The sequence below is a fragment of the Danio aesculapii genome, chromosome 5 (assembly GCF_903798145.1).
Source record: "Danio aesculapii chromosome 5, fDanAes4.1, whole genome shotgun sequence".
Classification (NCBI taxonomy): Eukaryota; Metazoa; Chordata; class Actinopteri; order Cypriniformes; family Danionidae; genus Danio; species Danio aesculapii.
The window spans coordinates 66,285,481-66,304,072 of record NC_079439.1 but is presented as its reverse complement, the minus strand read 5'-3'; the positions used below and the strand labels follow the sequence as shown (position 1 = coordinate 66,304,072).

At 43.7% G+C, this 18,592-nt stretch overlaps 1 protein-coding gene across 1 annotated transcript in view; it reads left to right on the top strand.

The window, feature by feature from the left end:
• Positions 1-18,592, top strand: part of col27a1b (collagen, type XXVII, alpha 1b) — a 189,896-nt gene that overhangs the window by 46,552 nt on the left and 124,752 nt on the right. The window contains exons 5-7 of the mRNA XM_056458734.1: positions 8,879-8,932; positions 14,417-14,470; positions 15,519-15,572. Of these exons, the coding sequence (XP_056314709.1) occupies positions 8,879-8,932; positions 14,417-14,470; positions 15,519-15,572 (162 nt within the window). The remainder of the gene's footprint in view (positions 1-8,878; positions 8,933-14,416; positions 14,471-15,518; positions 15,573-18,592) is intronic.

The following is an 18,592-nucleotide window of genomic DNA, read 5'->3' as shown; positions in this document are numbered from 1 at the left end:
TAGGCATTAGGTGGGTTAAATGACCATAACAAAGACAGCCGTTTCGCCGCGTAATGCACATTTTCAAAGCAGAATATCTGACTGCATTGTTTTTCAGATAAACACGAATGTTCACTTAGCATGTTTCTTAAATATCTGCTAACATGATATGGTATATTATTGCTTAAGAAGAATCAAAAACTTACAGCACATTCAGCACCTTTAAGTAAGTAGTGAAGGATTCAAGACTCCAATCTGGCCTTTTTTTAGTGGGGCTGTACAGTATCCAGACACTTCGAACAGCACTTTAAAATTGCCTAAAGTGTGCTCCACTGTATTTCATTTTTGTATATACACGAGTTACGCAGGTTATAACTCTTCTCTATCATTTAATCATCATTTGATGAATTACAGCCAACCAAGATCACTGGAAAATATACACAAGACTGCTCACAAATGAAATGATGTTTACAGTTTATTGGTGCAGCCTTATTTCAGCATGTTTAGCGGCACTTAATGGGGGTGAAGGTCAGAATATGTGTAGAAATAAACACTTTGGAGTTGCCCTGTGATTCATAAAAAAATTGCAGCACATGTGCCAGAATTTTCTGAGATACAGTTGAAGTCATAATTATTAGCCCCCCTGTATTATTAGCCCCCTTGTTTATTTTTTCCCCAATTTCTGTTTAACGAAGAGAAGATTTTTTTTCAACACATTTCTAAACATAATTTTAATAACTCATTTCTAATAACTCATTTCTTTTATCTTTGCCATGATGACAGTACATAATATTTTACTAGATAATTTTCAAGACACTTCTATACAGCTTAAAGTGACATTTAGAGGCTTAACTAGGTTAATTAGGTTAACTAGGCTGGTTAGGGTAATTAGGCTAGTTATTGTATAACGATGGTTTGTTCTGTAGACTATCGAAAAAAATATAGCTTAAAGGGGCTAATAACAAATAAGACTTTCTCCGGAATAAAAAATATTATCAGACACACTGTGAAAATTTCTTTGCTCTGTTAAACATCATTTGGGAAATATTTAAAAAAGAAAACAAAAATTCAAAGGGAGGCTAATAATTCTAACTTCAACTGTATATAAAAAATATAAAAAAATTTACTGGAGCATCAACACAGATAGTTTCCCTGCGTTTGAGTCGACAGCTCTGCTCAAGGTTATCAATACTCACTTTAAACATTCATTATTCGTTAATCATCAGCAAGAATTTTGATATTGATTTTTAATATGGTTCAGTTTATAATGTATAATACAAGCCAATATAATGTAATAAAAAATGTATTATTTCAAGCTATTTTTAAAACATTTTCTGTGGAAGTACTGGAGTACTAGGCAGTGCTAGACATACAGTATCAGTCAAAATTGCTTTAGAAAGCATTATGATTTAATTGTTAGCAAATGCTTTACCAGAACATAACAGAAGATAAAAAATATGGATCAGAAAATAAGCATCTATAATAGCAAGAGTGTAAAATAGAATAAAAGTATTTTTTATACAGCACCTTTAACAAATTTAAGTGGATTTAAGTGGAATGAACATACAAATCTCAGTAATTGTGTTGTTCCAACTCATTTTAATTAAGTAGTTTGAACAAGAAACTATTTTGGTTTGTAATCAACTTTTACACTTTTTATTTATTTAATTAAATCTGTGGCTTACATCAGTGAAGGTCAATTATTATTTTATAAATTTATTAAAACATGCTCCAATTGCTAATCACTAAGCCCACACGGAATCTGCACGTGCAGAAATCTGCAGATTTCCACAGAATTTTAGTCCGTCGTTGAGTCTATTCATTTACTAATTTAAACAAATTTTATTTGTAAATGTGTGTAAATTTATTTTTATTCAGTTTTTAAATGATTTCAGTAAGAATATTGACTAATATGAAAATGTTAATTTGATTAATTTACAATACAGTTTGTAAGGTAGTATTTTCTGACTTTTTTTTTTGTGATGATTTTCAGCTTTATTGTATAGGAAAGTAGAGAGTATTTACAGGAAAGCATGGGGAGCAGAGAAAGGGGAAGGATCGGCATAGGACCGTGAGGCGGGAATCGAACTCTGGTCGCCATGAGCACCTGAGTACATGTGTCGACGCACTAACTACTACACCACTGGCGCCGACGTATTTTCTGTCTTTAATAGATATATTATATGAGAGACTTGCTTTGTTTACTAAACAAGTCGATCCAGATGAATAAACATTAAATAAAAGTTAAAAAGGCATTATTTTTTATTTCATGTATTCCGTTTTTAGTTACGCATAAATCCGCAGATTTTCACAAAATTCTCCGCAGAAATAGCAAAAAAATGTCTGCATATTCTGTCTGGCCCTACTCATTACTCATTTCACCTGACAAAGTCTGTTCCCCTTCGGATGGGGAACTCCAATGCTATGTGGAAACTTCCACTATGGGGATTTCGTCAGAATCCAATCATCTGAAAGAGTATAAAAACGGGCCAATGAAATGCCAATGAGTTGGCAGCGTCAGCGTGCACAGCTGGCGTCAATGACAATCAGTCATGCTATAAAGACGCAGCCAGTGCCATGCTCGACATCCTTTCGCTTTCAGAGCCTTTCACGAAGCTTCTGAGAGAGTCTTTGAGGGTATCTCCAACCTGTGTCTACAGGGAGAGATCGAGAAGCAGCTTCTCCCGGTCCAGAGCGCGTATACGCAGTGGCAGATGGTCGAGCTGGGTATTTCTCCCTTGCCTGGCGTCCTTTGGGTCCGGTCCTCCAAGAGCGGTTTGTATATAGGAAAAAAGCTTTCCTAAAAGAGCAACACGGTCGTGCAGCGCGTCTTTTTCAAGACGTCACTCCGACCGTGCGTTTCTGGATGCGGTGGTTTCCTATCCCCGGATGATGGGCACGAGCACAGCGTTTCATGTCTGGGGGTCCAGCATGTTAATGCGGTGCTCGCGGGCAGTGCATGCCATCACTGATGTCATGTCTGTTGCGCAGTTAAGATCGCGGCTCGCTCTTGCAAAAGAGCCACCCACCCCAGTTGTCCCCCGCACTGCGGTTGGCACTCGGGCAGATCTGAGGGTTTCAGTGAGAGTAAATCCGCCGCCCCCGGGCCGTGGACCTCTCGCTCCTCCACGCGCTCCATCCAAGCTTCAGGTGAAGAGAAGCGCTCCGTCCTTGGATGGTCGCTCTCTCACCTGATGACACCGGGGGTCAGATGTCCATCGCTGCATCGGAGGATGGGCTGTCATTGTCTGATGAGGATGCGAGCCCGCTCGCTCCCTCCCTCCGGGGAGGAGAGCGCGGCGTTAGCATCTAAAAAGCAGACGTGATGGCCGTGCTTTCTCGGGCTGCTTCGGCCGTGGGTCTGGTGATGGTTTATCCCCCAGCCCCGCGGCCGGACCGACTAGATGGGTGTATGTGGAGGATATAAGGAGGCAAGACCTTCAAAGCCTCCCGTCCCCTTCTTCCCGGAAGTGCACAGTAAGCTCACGCTGTCCTGAGGGCACTTTTTTCTGCCCGATCTGCGTGCGCTTCCATCCTCACCATCCTTGGAGGTTGGGCTGTCAAGGTCTGACGAGGATTCGAACCCGCTCGCTCCCTCCGGGACTTTGAGCGCGGCGTCGAATCCAGAAGCAGACTTTGCGGCTGTGCTTCCCCAGGCTGCTTCGGCCGTGGCTCTGGAGATGGTTTATCCCCCAGCTCCGCGGCCGGACCGATTAGAGGGGTGTGATGTGGAGGATGAAGGCGAGACCTTCTAAGCCTCCCCATCCCCTTCTTCCTGGATGGGCACAGTAGGCTCACGCAGTGTGCTGCGTGCGCCTTCCCCCTCACCATGCACGCTATGGCCACCTACCAGCGCTACCAAGCGCAGGCGCTGGCCCGGCTGCGCGAGGATGGTTCTGACCCAGGACTGAGCATGCGCTCCGCACCGCAACCGACTATGCTCTTACAAAAAAAAAAAAAAAAAAAAGTCGGCTGTGTGTGCCCTGGGAAGGACGATGATCACATCCGTGATCCAGGAATGCCACCTCAGGCTAAACCTGGTGATGTGCGTGACGTTGACAAAGTTCGCTTTCTTAACTCACCCATATCCCAGGCTGGCCTGTTCGGCGACACTGGCGGTGAATTCGCCCAGGAATTCACGCCGGTGATAGAGCAGTCGGAGGCGATGGGCGAGGTCTCTATCGGCGGGATTGTATGACCGTTCCCCCCCGCCGAGCCATCCACATCCACTGCTTTTTCGCCGAGGACGCCCGCCCGCAGCTTTGCTTCGCCGCCCCCGCCTGCGCCTCCGGCCACGCGGCTGCGCCGAGCATCGCGCCGGCAACCAGCGTCCCCCGCCCAGGGCGCCGCTAAGTTCGGTAAAACGGACCGCGAAGCGTCCCTGAGGCGGGCCATCTGGGGAGGAGGGAATTTGCTCTTTCCCCGCTGGAGGGCGGGGCACGTTATTTAAAGGCGTAAAAAAAAAAAAAAAAAAAAAAAAAACGCCATCAAAATCCTCAGTGAAAGAGCACTTTTCCCCTCCTCCGGATGTGACAGCCCGAACACTGCCAGTCTGGGACGCTATGCCTTCCAGCTCGCAGGATCGGTGCATTTCGCCAATGGCTCATGGAGCACGAGAGAACGGTCTCCTTTCTCTCCACTCCCAGCCCCTCTCCTGGAGTTTGAGTGCGAGACGAGAACATCTCCTCTCCTGCTCTCCTGTGGGACCCCAGCGCTCCCCGGATGAGCCCACTCACTCCACGCTGCCCCGCCGCTGGCACGTCAGCGATCGTGCGGGTGGGACCATTTGCGGGGGCTCTGCCTGCCTGGTTAGCGCGGGCCAGCCCATCGCAATGGCTCATCCATACGACCAGACTCGGCTATGCGATTCAGTTCGCTAAACGGCCTCCCAGGTTCACGGGCGACCAGGGTCAGTCCTGCGTCCGCCCCTGTCTTGCGAGAGGAGATTGCTGTCCTCCTGGCGAAGGATGCAATCGAGCCGGCCCTCCAGCCGAGATGGAGCGCGAGTTTTACAGCCCGCACTTCATCGTGCCCCAAAAAAAAAAAAAAAAAAAAACAAAAAAAAAAAGCGGTGGGCTATGGCTAATCCTATATCTGCACATTTTGAACCGCTGCCTTCACAGGCTGCGCTTCGGAATGCTTACGCAGATGCGCATCACGCGATGCGTTCGTCCTCAGGATTGGTTTGCAGCAATAGATCTGAAGGACTCGTATTTTCATATCTCCACACTTCCACGCCACCGGCAGTTTCTGCGGTTTGCGTTTGAAGGTCGAGCGTGGCAATACACGGTCCTCCCCTTCGGGCTCTCTCTGTCTCCGCGAGTTTTCACCAAGCTCGCGGGGGGTGCCCTCGCGCCCCTTCGGCTCGCCGGCATCCGCACGCTCAATTATTTCGATGACTGGCTGATTTTTAGCCCACTCTCGGGAGCAATTGATTATGCACAGAGACAAGGTGCTCCGGCACCTCCGCCCGTTGGGGTTTCAGGTCAACCGAGAAAAGAGCAAGCTCGCCCCCGTGCAGAGCATCTCCTTTCTCGGGTTGGAGCTGGACTCGATCACTATGGAGGCGCGCCTCTCACGAGAGCGCGCCGAGGTAATGCTGAACTGTCTGAGAGAGTTCGACAGGAAAAAAAGTGGTCCCCCTGAAATTATTTCAGAGGCTCCTGGGGCATATGGCGTCCGTAGCCGCGGCCACGCCGCTCGGATTGCTCCATATGAGACCACTACAGCATTGGCTTCACGATCGGGTCCCCAGACGCGCATGGCACGCGGGCCCACACCGAGTGACTGTCACTGCGCTGTGTCACCGCACCCGTACCCCCTGGAAAGGACCCCTCCTTCCTACGGGCCAGTGTGCCCCTAGGTCAGGCGTCCAGGCAGGCTGTCGTTTCGGCAGATGCCTCCAGTATGGGGTGGGGGGGCCGTGTGTAGCGGGCATGCTGCTGCGGACCTGTGGAGGGGAACCCAGCTGCATTGGCATATCAACTGCCTAGAGCTGTTGGCAGTGTTTCTCGCTCTGCGCCGCTTTTTACCGGTGCTGAGGGGGCAACACGTGCTGGTCAGGACGGACAGCATGGCCGCGGTAGCGTATTCCATCCGGATGGGGGGTATACGCTCCCGCTGCATGTCTCAGCTCGCTCGCCGTCTGCTCCTCTGGAGTCATACGCGGCTGAAGTCGCTGCTTGCTATTCACACCCCGGATGGGCTCAACCGTGCGGCCAACAGGCTCTCACGGCAGCTCCTTCCCCGGGAGAATGGCGACTCCACCCCGAGTCATGCGTAAGTATGCACTCCCCCCAGTGAGCCTACTCGCGCAGTTTCTGTGCAAGGTCAGGGAGGACGAGGGGCAGGTCTTGCTAGTTGCGCCCCTGGCCCAACCGGACCTGGATATCAGAACTCTCCCTCCTCGCGACGCCCCCCCTGGCGAGTCCCTTTGAGAGAGGACCTACTCTCTCAGGGACAGGGCACCATCTGGCACCCTCGCTTAGTTCTGTGGAACCTCCACGTGGGGTCCATAAGACGCGACGAGGAAGACTTAGGTAACCTACCGGTGGCGGTGGTTAATACCATCACTCAGGCTAGTGCACCCTCTACGAGGCATGCCTACGCCCTGGAGTGGAGTCTATTCACTGAGTGGTGCGCTTCTCGCCGAGAAGACCCCCGATCTTGCCAGATCAGTGTTGTGCTTTCTTTCCTTCAGGACAGGTGGAGCGAAGGCTGTCGCGCTCCACACTGAGGGTTTACGTGGCCACCATCTCCGCTCATCATGATGCGTGGATGGCGGCACCGTGGGGAGGCATAACCTCATCATCCAGTTCCTCAGAGGTGCGAGGCGGATGTTTTCCCCCGCCCCCCTCTCATACCCTCTTGAGATCTCGCGGTAGTGCTACGAGCCTACGTGGGGATCCCTTCGAACCACTCGACTCAGTATCCTTGAGATTTCTGTCCTTGAAGACAGCTCTGCTGGTCGTGTTGGCATCGGTTAGAGGGTTAGGTACCTGGAGGCATTTTCGGTCAGTGACTCGTGCCTAGAATTCGGGCCGGCCTACTCTCACGTTGTCCTGAGACCCCGGCCCGGCTATGTGCCCAAGGTTCCTACCACGCCGTTTAACAATCAGGTAGTGAGCCTGCAAGCGCTGCCCGCGGAGGAGGCAGACCCAGCCCTTTCATTGTTGTGTCCTGTTCGCGCTTTGCGAATATATGTGGACCACACTCAGAGCCTTAGATCCTCTGACCAGCTCTTTGTCCATTACAGTGGTCGGCAGATGGGAAGTGCCGTATCTAAACAGAGGTTGGCCCACTGGGTAGTGGATGCCATCTCCCTCGCCTTTGGGCCAGGGTGAGCCGTGTCCCCCGGGGGTGAGAGCGCACTCCATTACGGAGCATCGCATCCTCCTGGGCGTTAGCACGCGGCGCCTCTCTGACAGACATTTGTAGAGCTACGGGTTGGGTGACACCCAATACATTTGCAAGGTTACAATCTGCGAGTGGAGCCGGTTTCCTCAAGGGTATTAGGCAACCCTTGGTGATTGAGGAAACGATTCGGTTGAGGTGTCGAAACACGCTTGCTGCGCCACTCTCCCTAACCCGAAGATACGTGCGCTTTTTCAGCTTTGTCAGTTTAGTTCCCCATTTCTTTGGCGAACCCTGCAGAGTTCCTCCGAGGCCCCCAGCACCTGACTCAGCGGAGGAGTCAGGTGTTGGCCCGTTACGTTGTCGGCATGCCCGCTGGTCAGCCCGCGTTCTGGGTATAGGTGCCTGCTATGTGTGATCCCCGCTGGCGATCCCATACGTTCACACAGCCACGGTATAGTCCCCCCTTTTTAGGGCAGGCTCGTGTCTTCCCTCCCCGCTAACCATCCTTATGCTAGGACCCCCCCATCTCTGGGCTGGTCCATAGATTGTCACCAGGTCTCCCCTCTGGGTAGCAGGTGAGCTCCGCAGCGTCCTCCCTATCGGGACTGAACGCTTTCCCAACGTACTGTCGTATCAAAACCTTTTTACAGGGTTATTGCGACTCCCCGAAAAATATAACCGTTTCTGAACAGGTAAGTGAGGGCCAGGGGACACGTTGGAAGACTGTGTCTCGGGGCGTTGTAGGTGCGCTTGCTCTACTGCGTGGCACACCCTTCGCCAGGGGCGCAGTAAGGTTCTTTCGTTGTGGCGTTTTCCATAGATTTCCCCATAGTGGAAGTTTCCACATAGCATTGGAGTTCCCCATCCGAAGGGGAACGCTACGGTTACTAAAGTAACCCTTCGTTCCCCGAGGGGGGGAACGGAAATGCTATGTTCCTTCGCCACAACGATTGTCCCTTAGCTGTTGAGCGTGAAAGTCTCTTCAGCTAGAAAAGGATGTCGAGCATGGCACTGGCTGCGTCTTTATAGCATGACTGATTGTCATTGACGCCAGCTGTGCACGCTGACGCTGCCAACTCATTGGCATTTCATTGGCCCGTTTTTATACTCTTTCAGATGATTGGATTCTGACGAAATCCCCATAGTGGAAGTTTCCACATAGCATTTCCGTTCCCCCCCTCGGGGAACGAAGGGTTACTTTAGTAACCGTAGCGTTTTGACTAACAGTAACATTTTCTGAGTGTTAATTTGGTGCTTGATAGCATCTATTGAGCTGACAGAAGTGATTGTCATGTGCTTAAAAAACATTCAGGTACTTCATTCTTTATTTTCAAAATTTTTTTCTGTATATATTTACTTTTCTTACGTGCCCCTCTCCTTTGCTTCCTTTTCTTTTTATTGGCCCTTTCTTGTTTGGCAAGAGGAAAAACAATAATGTGGGTCAAAGCCTGTGAGTGACCCAGCTTAAGTGTCCTGTAGTGATTGCACAGTAACTATGGAGCAGACAGCACACGAATACAAGTGAACATGTGTTGTTTTGCAGGGTCCCTCTGGTCCACATGGAAAACCAGGACCCCCAGGGACTCCTGGATCCAAGGTATGTACTACTGAAAACAATGATGTGATGATCTTGTGGATGTTATCACCTTAGACTTGTGTGCTTGGACCATTTGCTTGTTTTATTTGTTTAATTTTTATTTGTTTTGTTTTATGTTGCATTTTTTCCTCTTCGTTTTTGTTTTGCCTTTTTGACATGTTTTTTTTTTTTTACTTTGGAAGGGTTTTGTTTTGCTTGTTTTGTTTTGCTTTTTGACTTGTTATGCATCTTCTTGTTTTTTTGTTTTGTTATTGTACTCGTTATTGCATCTTGTGTTGTTATTTGCATTTTTTCTTAGATTTGGCTTTGTTTTTTCTTTTGTTTAACACTATCTTTAGTGCTTTTGTTTGGTTTTGCATTTTCTTTTATTGTGATTATATTTAGCATTTTTGTTGTGTATTTAGTTTTGCATTTGTGTTGCTTTCAGGTTTTTTTTTTCTTTGTTTTCTGTTTTGATTATCTTTTTAAAAATTTAGACATACCACACTATAAAAAGAGATTAAATAACTTTAAAATGTGAGTAACCTTAATATTAGTAAGTTAATTCAATATGTGAATAATTAAGTGTGTGAACTTTCAAGTTACAACAGGTTTACCCACCTTTGTAAAGTCAGCTTGAAGTCAACTTGTCCCTTAAAGTCAACTTAAAGCTTTTAGTAAAGTCTTACAAACTCAAAGTCAACTTGTCGCCTTTAGACTCTGCATGAACTGAAGCTGCAACCTTTTTTATTATTATTTGTATTGTTACGCAGTTCCAATAGAGAAACGGAATCTTAAATGTGAAACAAATGGCTTGTTTTTTTTTGTACTTCGAGCTGATTGGATACAGTAAAGTAGGCATTTCATTTAGAAAGATGGGGAAATGGTTTTAGAAGAGTTATTACAACCTAACAGACTCCTTCTCACCATTTCTGTTTGTTGTCAAAACTGACAGTGAGGGGCGTGATTTATTTTGCTAGCCATGCCCAATACATTAGACAGACTTAATCTGATAATTGAACTGAGAACAAACAGGAAATGCATTTTCAGATTTCAATTAAAGGGCAAACTATTTTATTAATTTTTTTTGTTAATGACATGCACAGATCAATTGTTCACCACAAAACAATGGGAGCAATGTGAGATAACAGAATCATATGTTTAGTTTTGATTTCCTTTGTACTTTAGGGCAACAGCTTTACTCACTTTTTTTTAAGTAAAGTAACTAATCCCATATTAATGTCCTCATGAAATGCAGGTCTTGAACGTATTAGCGAGTTCCACAAACTTAAAGGGGATCATTAAACATATACACGAGCTTTGATCTACTCAGTGGCGTCTTATTACGAGCCATATGTACTTATAGTATACACTGCCTGAGACAAATCTTGTCACCTATCCTGGTTTTAGGAACAACAAATAATAAATTGACTTCTTGTTGTTTATTTGGTATCAGAAGTGGTCTATGTGAAAGGCAAAGGCCTCTAGATTACGCTTTTTTTTACCCAAAACAAATTATACCTTGATTTTTAGTTATTTAATTAAGACAGTAAGGTCTGACTTTGCTTAGACAAAAGTCTTGTCACTTAACAGAAAAAATGTCCAGTATAGAATATAAAGTTATGGTGCAGTGGAAAAAGAATGAATATTGTGTATGACTCCCATGAGCTTGGAGGACTGCATCCATACATCTCTGCAATGACTCAAATCACTTATTAATAAAGTCATCTGGAATGGTAAAGAAAGCGTCTTGCAGGACTCCCAGAGTTCATCAAGATTCTTTGCATTCATCTTCAATGCCCCCTCCTTCATCTTACCCCAGACATGTTCGTGTTCAATTATGCTCAGGTCTATTGACTGGGTTGGCCAATCCTGGAGCACATTGACCTTCTTTGCTTTCAGGGATTTTGGTGTGGAGGCCGAAGTATGAGAAGGAGCGCTATCCTGCTGAAGAATTTGCCCTCTCCTGTGGTTTGTAATGTAATAAGCAGCACAAATGTCTTGATACCTCTGGCTGTTGATGTTGACATCCACTCTGCAGATGTCTCACACATCCTCATACTGAATGTAACCCCAAACCATGATTTTTCCTTCACCAAACTTTACTGATTTCTGTTACAATGTTGGGTCCATGTGGGTTTAATTATGTCTGCTGCAGAATTTGTGATGATTTGGATGCAGTTCAACAGATGATTCATCTACCTTCTGCCACTTTTCCAAATGACCAATTAGAAGTCAAGTTATTATTTGTTGTTCTTACAACTGAGATCGACGACAAGACTTTTCTCAGGTATTGCAGTGATATCTCAAGATAGAATACTGTGTGTTTTATGAAACCTAGAAACAAAGCAATAAAAAAAACAGTCTACATCTACTAGAATACAAACATGACTACTTTGGGAGCCAAGAAAAAAAACTTCCATCAATATTGAGCTGTTGTAAATGAAAAGAAAAACAATAAAAACACGAGCTAACGAATTCTGATGATCATTGGCAGGAAATATATGGTGATGTATGGGTTTGACGACATTGTTGGACCTGTGAATGATTTCCATTCACGCTTTTTTTTTTTTTCGCAGTTGTTCATTTTACCACATCTGGCTTACAATAGACCAGGAGAACAAAGATCTTTCTTAGCCTTATGAAGAGAGCCCAAGTTTAAATCCCCCTCTTTTATTATTCCTGCCAAATGGGACAAAGATGAGACAAAAAAGACAGAGAGAAGGACAGAATGAGAGAGAGAGACCCACAACATTAACACTTAGTTTGTTGTGGGATTCCTAGCAGGCTTTTCTTATTGGAAATATGTTGAAATGTCTTGAAAAGAGCATCTGGGCATATATCCAGACGCTTTTTTTTTACTTAAAAGAGACTATCTTGATGTCTGAATTGCAGTCCCTGAAAAGAACAAGTCTGCTGGATTTTCTAAACTGGCCTCCAAGATTATGCCATACAAATTGCATTCAGCGCAGATTTATGAGCTTGTTGCACCATTAACTGATAGTTACTGGTGCAAAAATAAGGTTGGAAGCACTGTTAAAGGGTCAGTTCACCCCAAAACAAAAATGTACTCACTATTTATTCTTCCTCAAGTGGTTACAGACATTTGTGAGTTTCTTACTAATGTTAAACACCAAAGAAGGTATTTTGAAGAAAGCTGAAAATCTGTAACCATTGACTTCTATATTCATAGTCAATAGGAAAAACAAATGGAAGTCAATAGGTACAGGTTTTCAGCTTTCTTCAAAATACCTTCTTTGTAGTTTAACATTAGAAAGAAACTCGTAAAGGTCTGTAACAACTTGAGGATGAGAAAATAGAGAGTGCATTTTTATTTTTTGGTGAACTATCCTTTTAACAGTGCCTCCAACCTTATTTTTGCACCAATTCACAAAAGTAATTATCAGGTAATGGTGCAACAAGCTCATAAATCTGCGCTAATTGCAGTTTGTATGGCGCCCTATTGGAGCCCTATTTAGAGAATGCAGAAAGAAACTTAAATAGATTTGAAACAAGTAAAGGTTGAGGAAACGATGACAGAATTTTGAGCTATCCCTTTAATAAATAGATATTATTTTCATTTTTTTGTGATTCTGAATCTGCAAAAAACAGCTTTTTCAGTACTTGAAAAAAATGTTCTTTATCTTTTATTCTTGCCAAATTTATGCTATAACTAACATAGACTGTAACTGTTAAAGAAATAGTTCACCCAAAAATTGTAATTGAAGTGGTTTCAAACCTTTATGAGTTTTTTTCTTTTGTTGAATATGAAAGCAGATATTCTGAAAAATACTGAAAACCTGTAACCATTGACTTCCATAGTACGAAAAACAAATACTATGGAAGTCAATGGTCTTCTTGAAAATATCTTCTATATTAGTGTTCAACAGAAAAGGTTTGAAACAAGTAAAGGTTGACTAAACAATGGCAGAATTTGCATTTTTCACTGTAAAAAAATTCCTTCACGTTGTTCCAATACAAATCATTCATTCATTTATTTTCTTTTCGGCTTAGTCCCTTTATTAATCCAGGGTTGCCACAGCGGAATGAACCGCCAACTTATCCAGCATATGTTTTATCCAGGGATGCCCTTCCAGCTGCAACCCATCTCTGGGAACCATCCATACACACTCATTCTTACTCATACACTCTGGACAATTTAGCTTACACTATTCACCTGTACCACATGTCTTTGGACTGTGGGGGAAATCGGAGCACCCGGAGGAAACCCACGCGAATGCAGGGAGAACATGCAACCTCCACACATAAACACCAACCGACCCAGCCGAGGCTCGAACCAGCAACCTTTTTGCTGTGAGGCGACAGCACTACATACTGCGCCACTGCGTCACCTCCAATACAAATCGATTAAGTTAACTCAATTGTTTTTACAAATTTAAGTGGATTGAACATAAAACAATTAAGTAAAAAACTCAAGAATTGTGTGGATTCAGCTCATTTTTAGTTAGTAGCTTTGCATTTTTGAGTGTTGGGTGAACTACCCCTTTAAAGAAAAACAAATTGCTTTTCATTCTTCATTCACTAGAAAAGTGACCCTACTTGAATTAAAGGGATTAAAGATGTGTTTGACTCACAACCGTAAAACACAGCTTCATCCCATTGCCTGAAAAGGCAGAAGAATGTGGTCTGTGAACCCCAGTGTCACTGCTGAGACTTACTGTAAACTTATTCTCACAAGTGTACATGGGTCACTCTCTTCTATAAACAGCACTCCTTTCCTTGCGAGCCTTCATTACTCTTATCCATGTAGACTATATAGGACAAATCGGCATGGAGTCCTGATGCAGTCTTCTGTTTGTAATGAATTTGCGAACAGGGGTCACAATGACTTCCAATAACCTCCTCATTTGTGATGCACATAAATTAGTCACACCTGGCAAAATAAGGGCAAGTTTAGTGTGTCTCTGTGGGTAGTTCGAAAAGTATAGTCGATTAAATTATGTTAATTAACATACAATTGAAGGCAAAATTGTTTGCCAAATGATGTTTAACAAAGCAAGGAATTTTTCACAGTATTTCCTATAATATTTTTTCTTCTGGAGAAAGTCTTATTTGTTTTATTTCAGGTAGAAGGAAGCAGTTTTTAATTTTTTATAAAACCCTTTTAAGGTCAATATTATTAGCCCCCTTAAGCAATATTTATTTTCGATTGCCTACAGAACAATACAATAAATTGCCTAATTACCCTAACTTGCATAATTACCCTAGGTAAGCCTTTAAATGTCAGTTTAAGCTGAATACTAGTAGCTTGAAAAATATCTAGTCAAATATTATTTACTGTCATCATGGCAAAGATCAAATAAATCAGTTATTAGAGATGAGTTATTAAAACTGCTATGTTTAGAAATGTGTTGAGAAAATCTTCTTTCCGCTAAACAGAAATTAGAATAAACAGGGGGGCTAATAATTCAGGAGGGCTAATAATACTGACTTCAACTGTATATTATAAACTGTTCCATGTTATTTGTTTTGGGTGTGTTGCAGGGGAAAAAGGGAAATCCTGGAATCTCACCTGGCAGAGCACCAAGTGGAATAAAGGTCTGTGTTATCATATCCCTCATTAGTCATTATTTAAAACTGTTATTTGTGATGATATACAGCTCTGAAAAAAACTAAAAGGTTGATTAACTGAGATTCTTACTTTGTAAACACATTTTTAAAGTCACCATTTCTGTTTATCAAAACTAAGAGTGTGAGGGGCGTGGTTAAGTATGTTAGCCACACCCAATTCCTCAAACAGACCTAATCTGAGAATTGAGCTAAGAACAAACAGGAAGTGCATTTTCAGATATCAAATAAAGATAACATAGGCAAACATATTTTTTTTCTTAATGACATGCACAGATGAATTGTCCACCACCAAACTAGCAATGTGAGCTAACAAAATCAATATGTAACGTAATGTAATGTGTATTTATATAGCACATTTATTGTGTATGGCCATACACCCAAAGCGCTTCACAATCATGAGGGGGGTCTCTCCACACCACCACCAGTGTGCAGCATCCACTTGTATGATGTGAAGACAGCCACAGGACAACGGCTCCAGTGCGCTCACCACACACCAGCTATTGGTGGAGGGAAGAGACAGTGATAGAGCCAATTCAGTGGATGGGGATGGTTGGGAGGCCATGAAGGGTAAGGGCCAATTGAGGGACTTTGGCCAGGACACCGGGGTTACACCCCTGCTCTTTACGAGAAGTGCCATGGGATTTTTAATTTCTTCCGAAAGACGGCGCCCACTGACAGTATAGTGTCCCCTTTACTATTACTGGGGCATTAGGACTCACACAGACCACAGGTTGAGTGCCTCCTGCTGGCTCTCTAACACCACTTCCAACAGCAACCAAGTTTTTTTCCATGTGGTCTCAAATCCAGGTACTGACCAGGCTCAGCCCTGCTTAGCTTCAGTGAGTAACCAGTCTTGGGCTGCAGGGTGATATGACTGTGGCATATGGTTAGTTTTGATTTCATTTGTCTCAGACCCAGTGGACAGACTAGCAACATCGAAATGTATAGAGTCTCTGGATTAACATTGCTAAATTTACAGTATCAGGAGTAATTTTCATTATGTTCTTCTTTACAGGGCGACCCTGGATTAGTAGGTCTACCCGGACATCCCGGTCAACCCAGTCGTAAAGTAAGAGTCATCCTTTGATTCCTTCCACTATAATGAAAATCACAGAACAGATCCAAGATGCAGTTCCCAATGCAGATGTTTGGAATAGTTCAGCACACTTAATTAGCAACAGCAAAGCATCATGCTTTTTTTTTTCCAGGAAACATTACTGCTTTATCAGCCTGATGCTAAACTAATCCCTTACATACAATCACACCACATATTCTGCATCAGTCTTACACGGCAAATGGGAAACAGGTTCCTATGCTGTGTGAAATCCCACTGGAAAAAAGTTCCTCACGGAAGCTTAGAGAATTTCCCGGGCTTTTTTTTCTGGAGAAAAACCCGATTTGTTTCAGACTTGTCCATCTGACCTTGATGTCCTCGGTGCGTGCTGTGAACGGGATGGCCAGAAAATGACCTCATTGTGCTTCATTTTCCAAGAAAAATGACTAATGCTGTGGTTTACCTTCATGTAATTCAATTCATCTTTACTTTTATAGTGCTTTTTGCAATGTGTAGATCATGTCAAAGTATTAACATAAAAGCAGCTTTACATAGATGTAATATAGGTATTTTATTCTGAAATGTGCTTTATCTAACAGGACCAAAAAGAGGTGTCATTATAGTGCAACAAAAGAGGAACAAACTAACCAACATCACTTTGGCTTTTCTTCTGCTGTTCATTAACATCTTTATAACATTACATTTTAACCAGAATTTAAGAGTTCCCACTTAGCTGATGATTGATTATAAAGCTTGTTTAGCATGCTGTCCCGGGAGAGAGCCCTGAGCTCGTATGATCCTCGAACCCAGTGCTCACTCCAATTTGCAGGGCGAGAGGGGAGTTTGAGCTCAGGTACAGTGCATCCGGAAAGCATTCACAGCGCTTCACTTTTTCCACATTTTTTTATGTTACAGCCTTGATCCAAAAAAGAATAAAATTCATTTTATTTCGTCAAAGTTCTACACACAATACCCCTTAATGACAATGTGAAAAAATATGTTATTGTAATTGTTGCAAATTTATTAAAAATGAAAAAACGGAAAAATCACATGTACAGAAGTATTCACAGCCTTTGCTCAATACTTTGTTGATGCATCTTTGGCAGCAATTACAGCCTCAAGTCTTTTTGAATATGATGCCACAAGCTTGGCACACCTGTCTTTGGAAATTTTTGCCCATTCCTCTTTGCAGAACCTCTCAAGCTCTATCAGGTTGGATGGGAAGCGACGGTGTACAGCCATTTTCAGATCTCTCCAGAGATGTTCAATAGGATTTAGGTCTGGTCTATGGCTGGGCCACTCAAGGACATTCATCGAGTTGTTGTGAAGCCACTCCATTGATATTTTGCGATGTGCTTTGGGTCATTGTCTTGCTGAAAGATGAACCGTCGCCCCAGTCTGAGATCAAGAGCACTCTGAAGCAGGTTTTCATTCAGGATGTTTCTGTACATTTCTGCATTCATCTTTCCCTCTATCCTGATTAGTCTTCCAGTTCTTGCTGAAAAACATCCCCACAGCATGATGCTGCCACCACCATGCTTCACTGTAGGGTTGGTATTAGCTTGGTGATGAGCGGTGCCTGGTTTTCTCCAAACGTAACGCCTGACATTCACTCCAAAGAGTTCAATTTTAGTCTCATCAGACCAGAGAATTTCGTTTCTTATGGTCTGAGAGTCCATTAGATGCCTTTTGATAAATTCCAGGCGGGAAGTGGCTTCTGTCTGACCACTCTACCATACAGGCCTGATTGGTGGATTACTGCACAGATGGTTGTCCTTCTGTAAGGTTCTCCTCTCTCCACGGAAGAACGCTGGAGCTCAGACAGAGTGACCATCGGGTTATTGATCACCTCCTTGACTAAGGCCCTTCTCCCCCAATCACTCAGCTTAGACGGCCGGCCAGCTCTAGAAAGAGTCCTGGTGGTTCCAAACAACTTCCACTTACGAATGATGGAGGCTCATTGGAACTTTCAGAGCAGCAGAAATGTTTCTGTAACCTTCCCCAGCCTTGTGCCTCAAGACAATCCTGTCTCAAAGGTCTACAAACAATTCCTTTGTCTTCATGCTTGGTTTGTGCTTTGGCATGCTCTAACAACCCTGGGACCTTAAATAGACAGGTGTTTGCCTTTTCAAATCACATCCAATCAACAGATTTTACCACAGGTGAACTCCAATTAAGCTACTGAAGCATCTCAAGACTGATCAGTGGAAACAGAATGTACCTGAGCTCAATGTAGAGCTTCACGGCAAAGGCTGTGAATACTTCTGTACATGTGATTTTTCAGGTTTTTTATTTTTAATAAGTATGCTATAATTTCAAAAAAAAAATTATTATTGGGTCATTATTGGGTATTGGGTATTGTGTGTAGAGTTTTGAGGAAGTAAATGTATTTAATGAATACTAATACGAATATATGAATACTTTCCAAATGCACTGTAGGTTGTTTATTGAATAATTATTCAGGATGAACAAGCTCTGAATGGGAAAAAGCCAATTACAAAGAGCAATAATCAAAAACAACCATATTCCATAAAAAAATCATATTCATCCTCCAAAAAAGAGAGCATCATAATTTTCTTTTGTTGTTAACATTAAGAAAATAGTAAGGAAAAAAAATACACTTGAAGGTGTCACAGTGGCGCAGTGGGTAGCACGATCTCCTCACAGCAAGAAGGTTGCTGGTTTGAGCCCCGGCTGGGTCAGTTGGCATTTCTGTGAGGAGTTTGCATGTTCTCTCTGTGTTCGCATGGGTTTCCTCCAGGTGCTCCAGTTTCCCCCACAAGTCCAAAGACATAAGCTATAGGTGAATTGGGTAAGCTAAATTGGCCGTAGTGAATGTAAGAGTGTATGGGTGTTTCCTGGTGTTGGGTTGCAGCTAGAAGGGCATCCACTGCTTAAAACATATGCTGGATAAGTTGGCGATTCATTCCGCTGTGGCGACCCCTGATTAATGAAGGGACTAAGCTGAAAAGAAAATGAATGAATAATGTGCACCTTTCTTGAAGCTGCTTTGAAACAAGAATTATTGTAAAAGG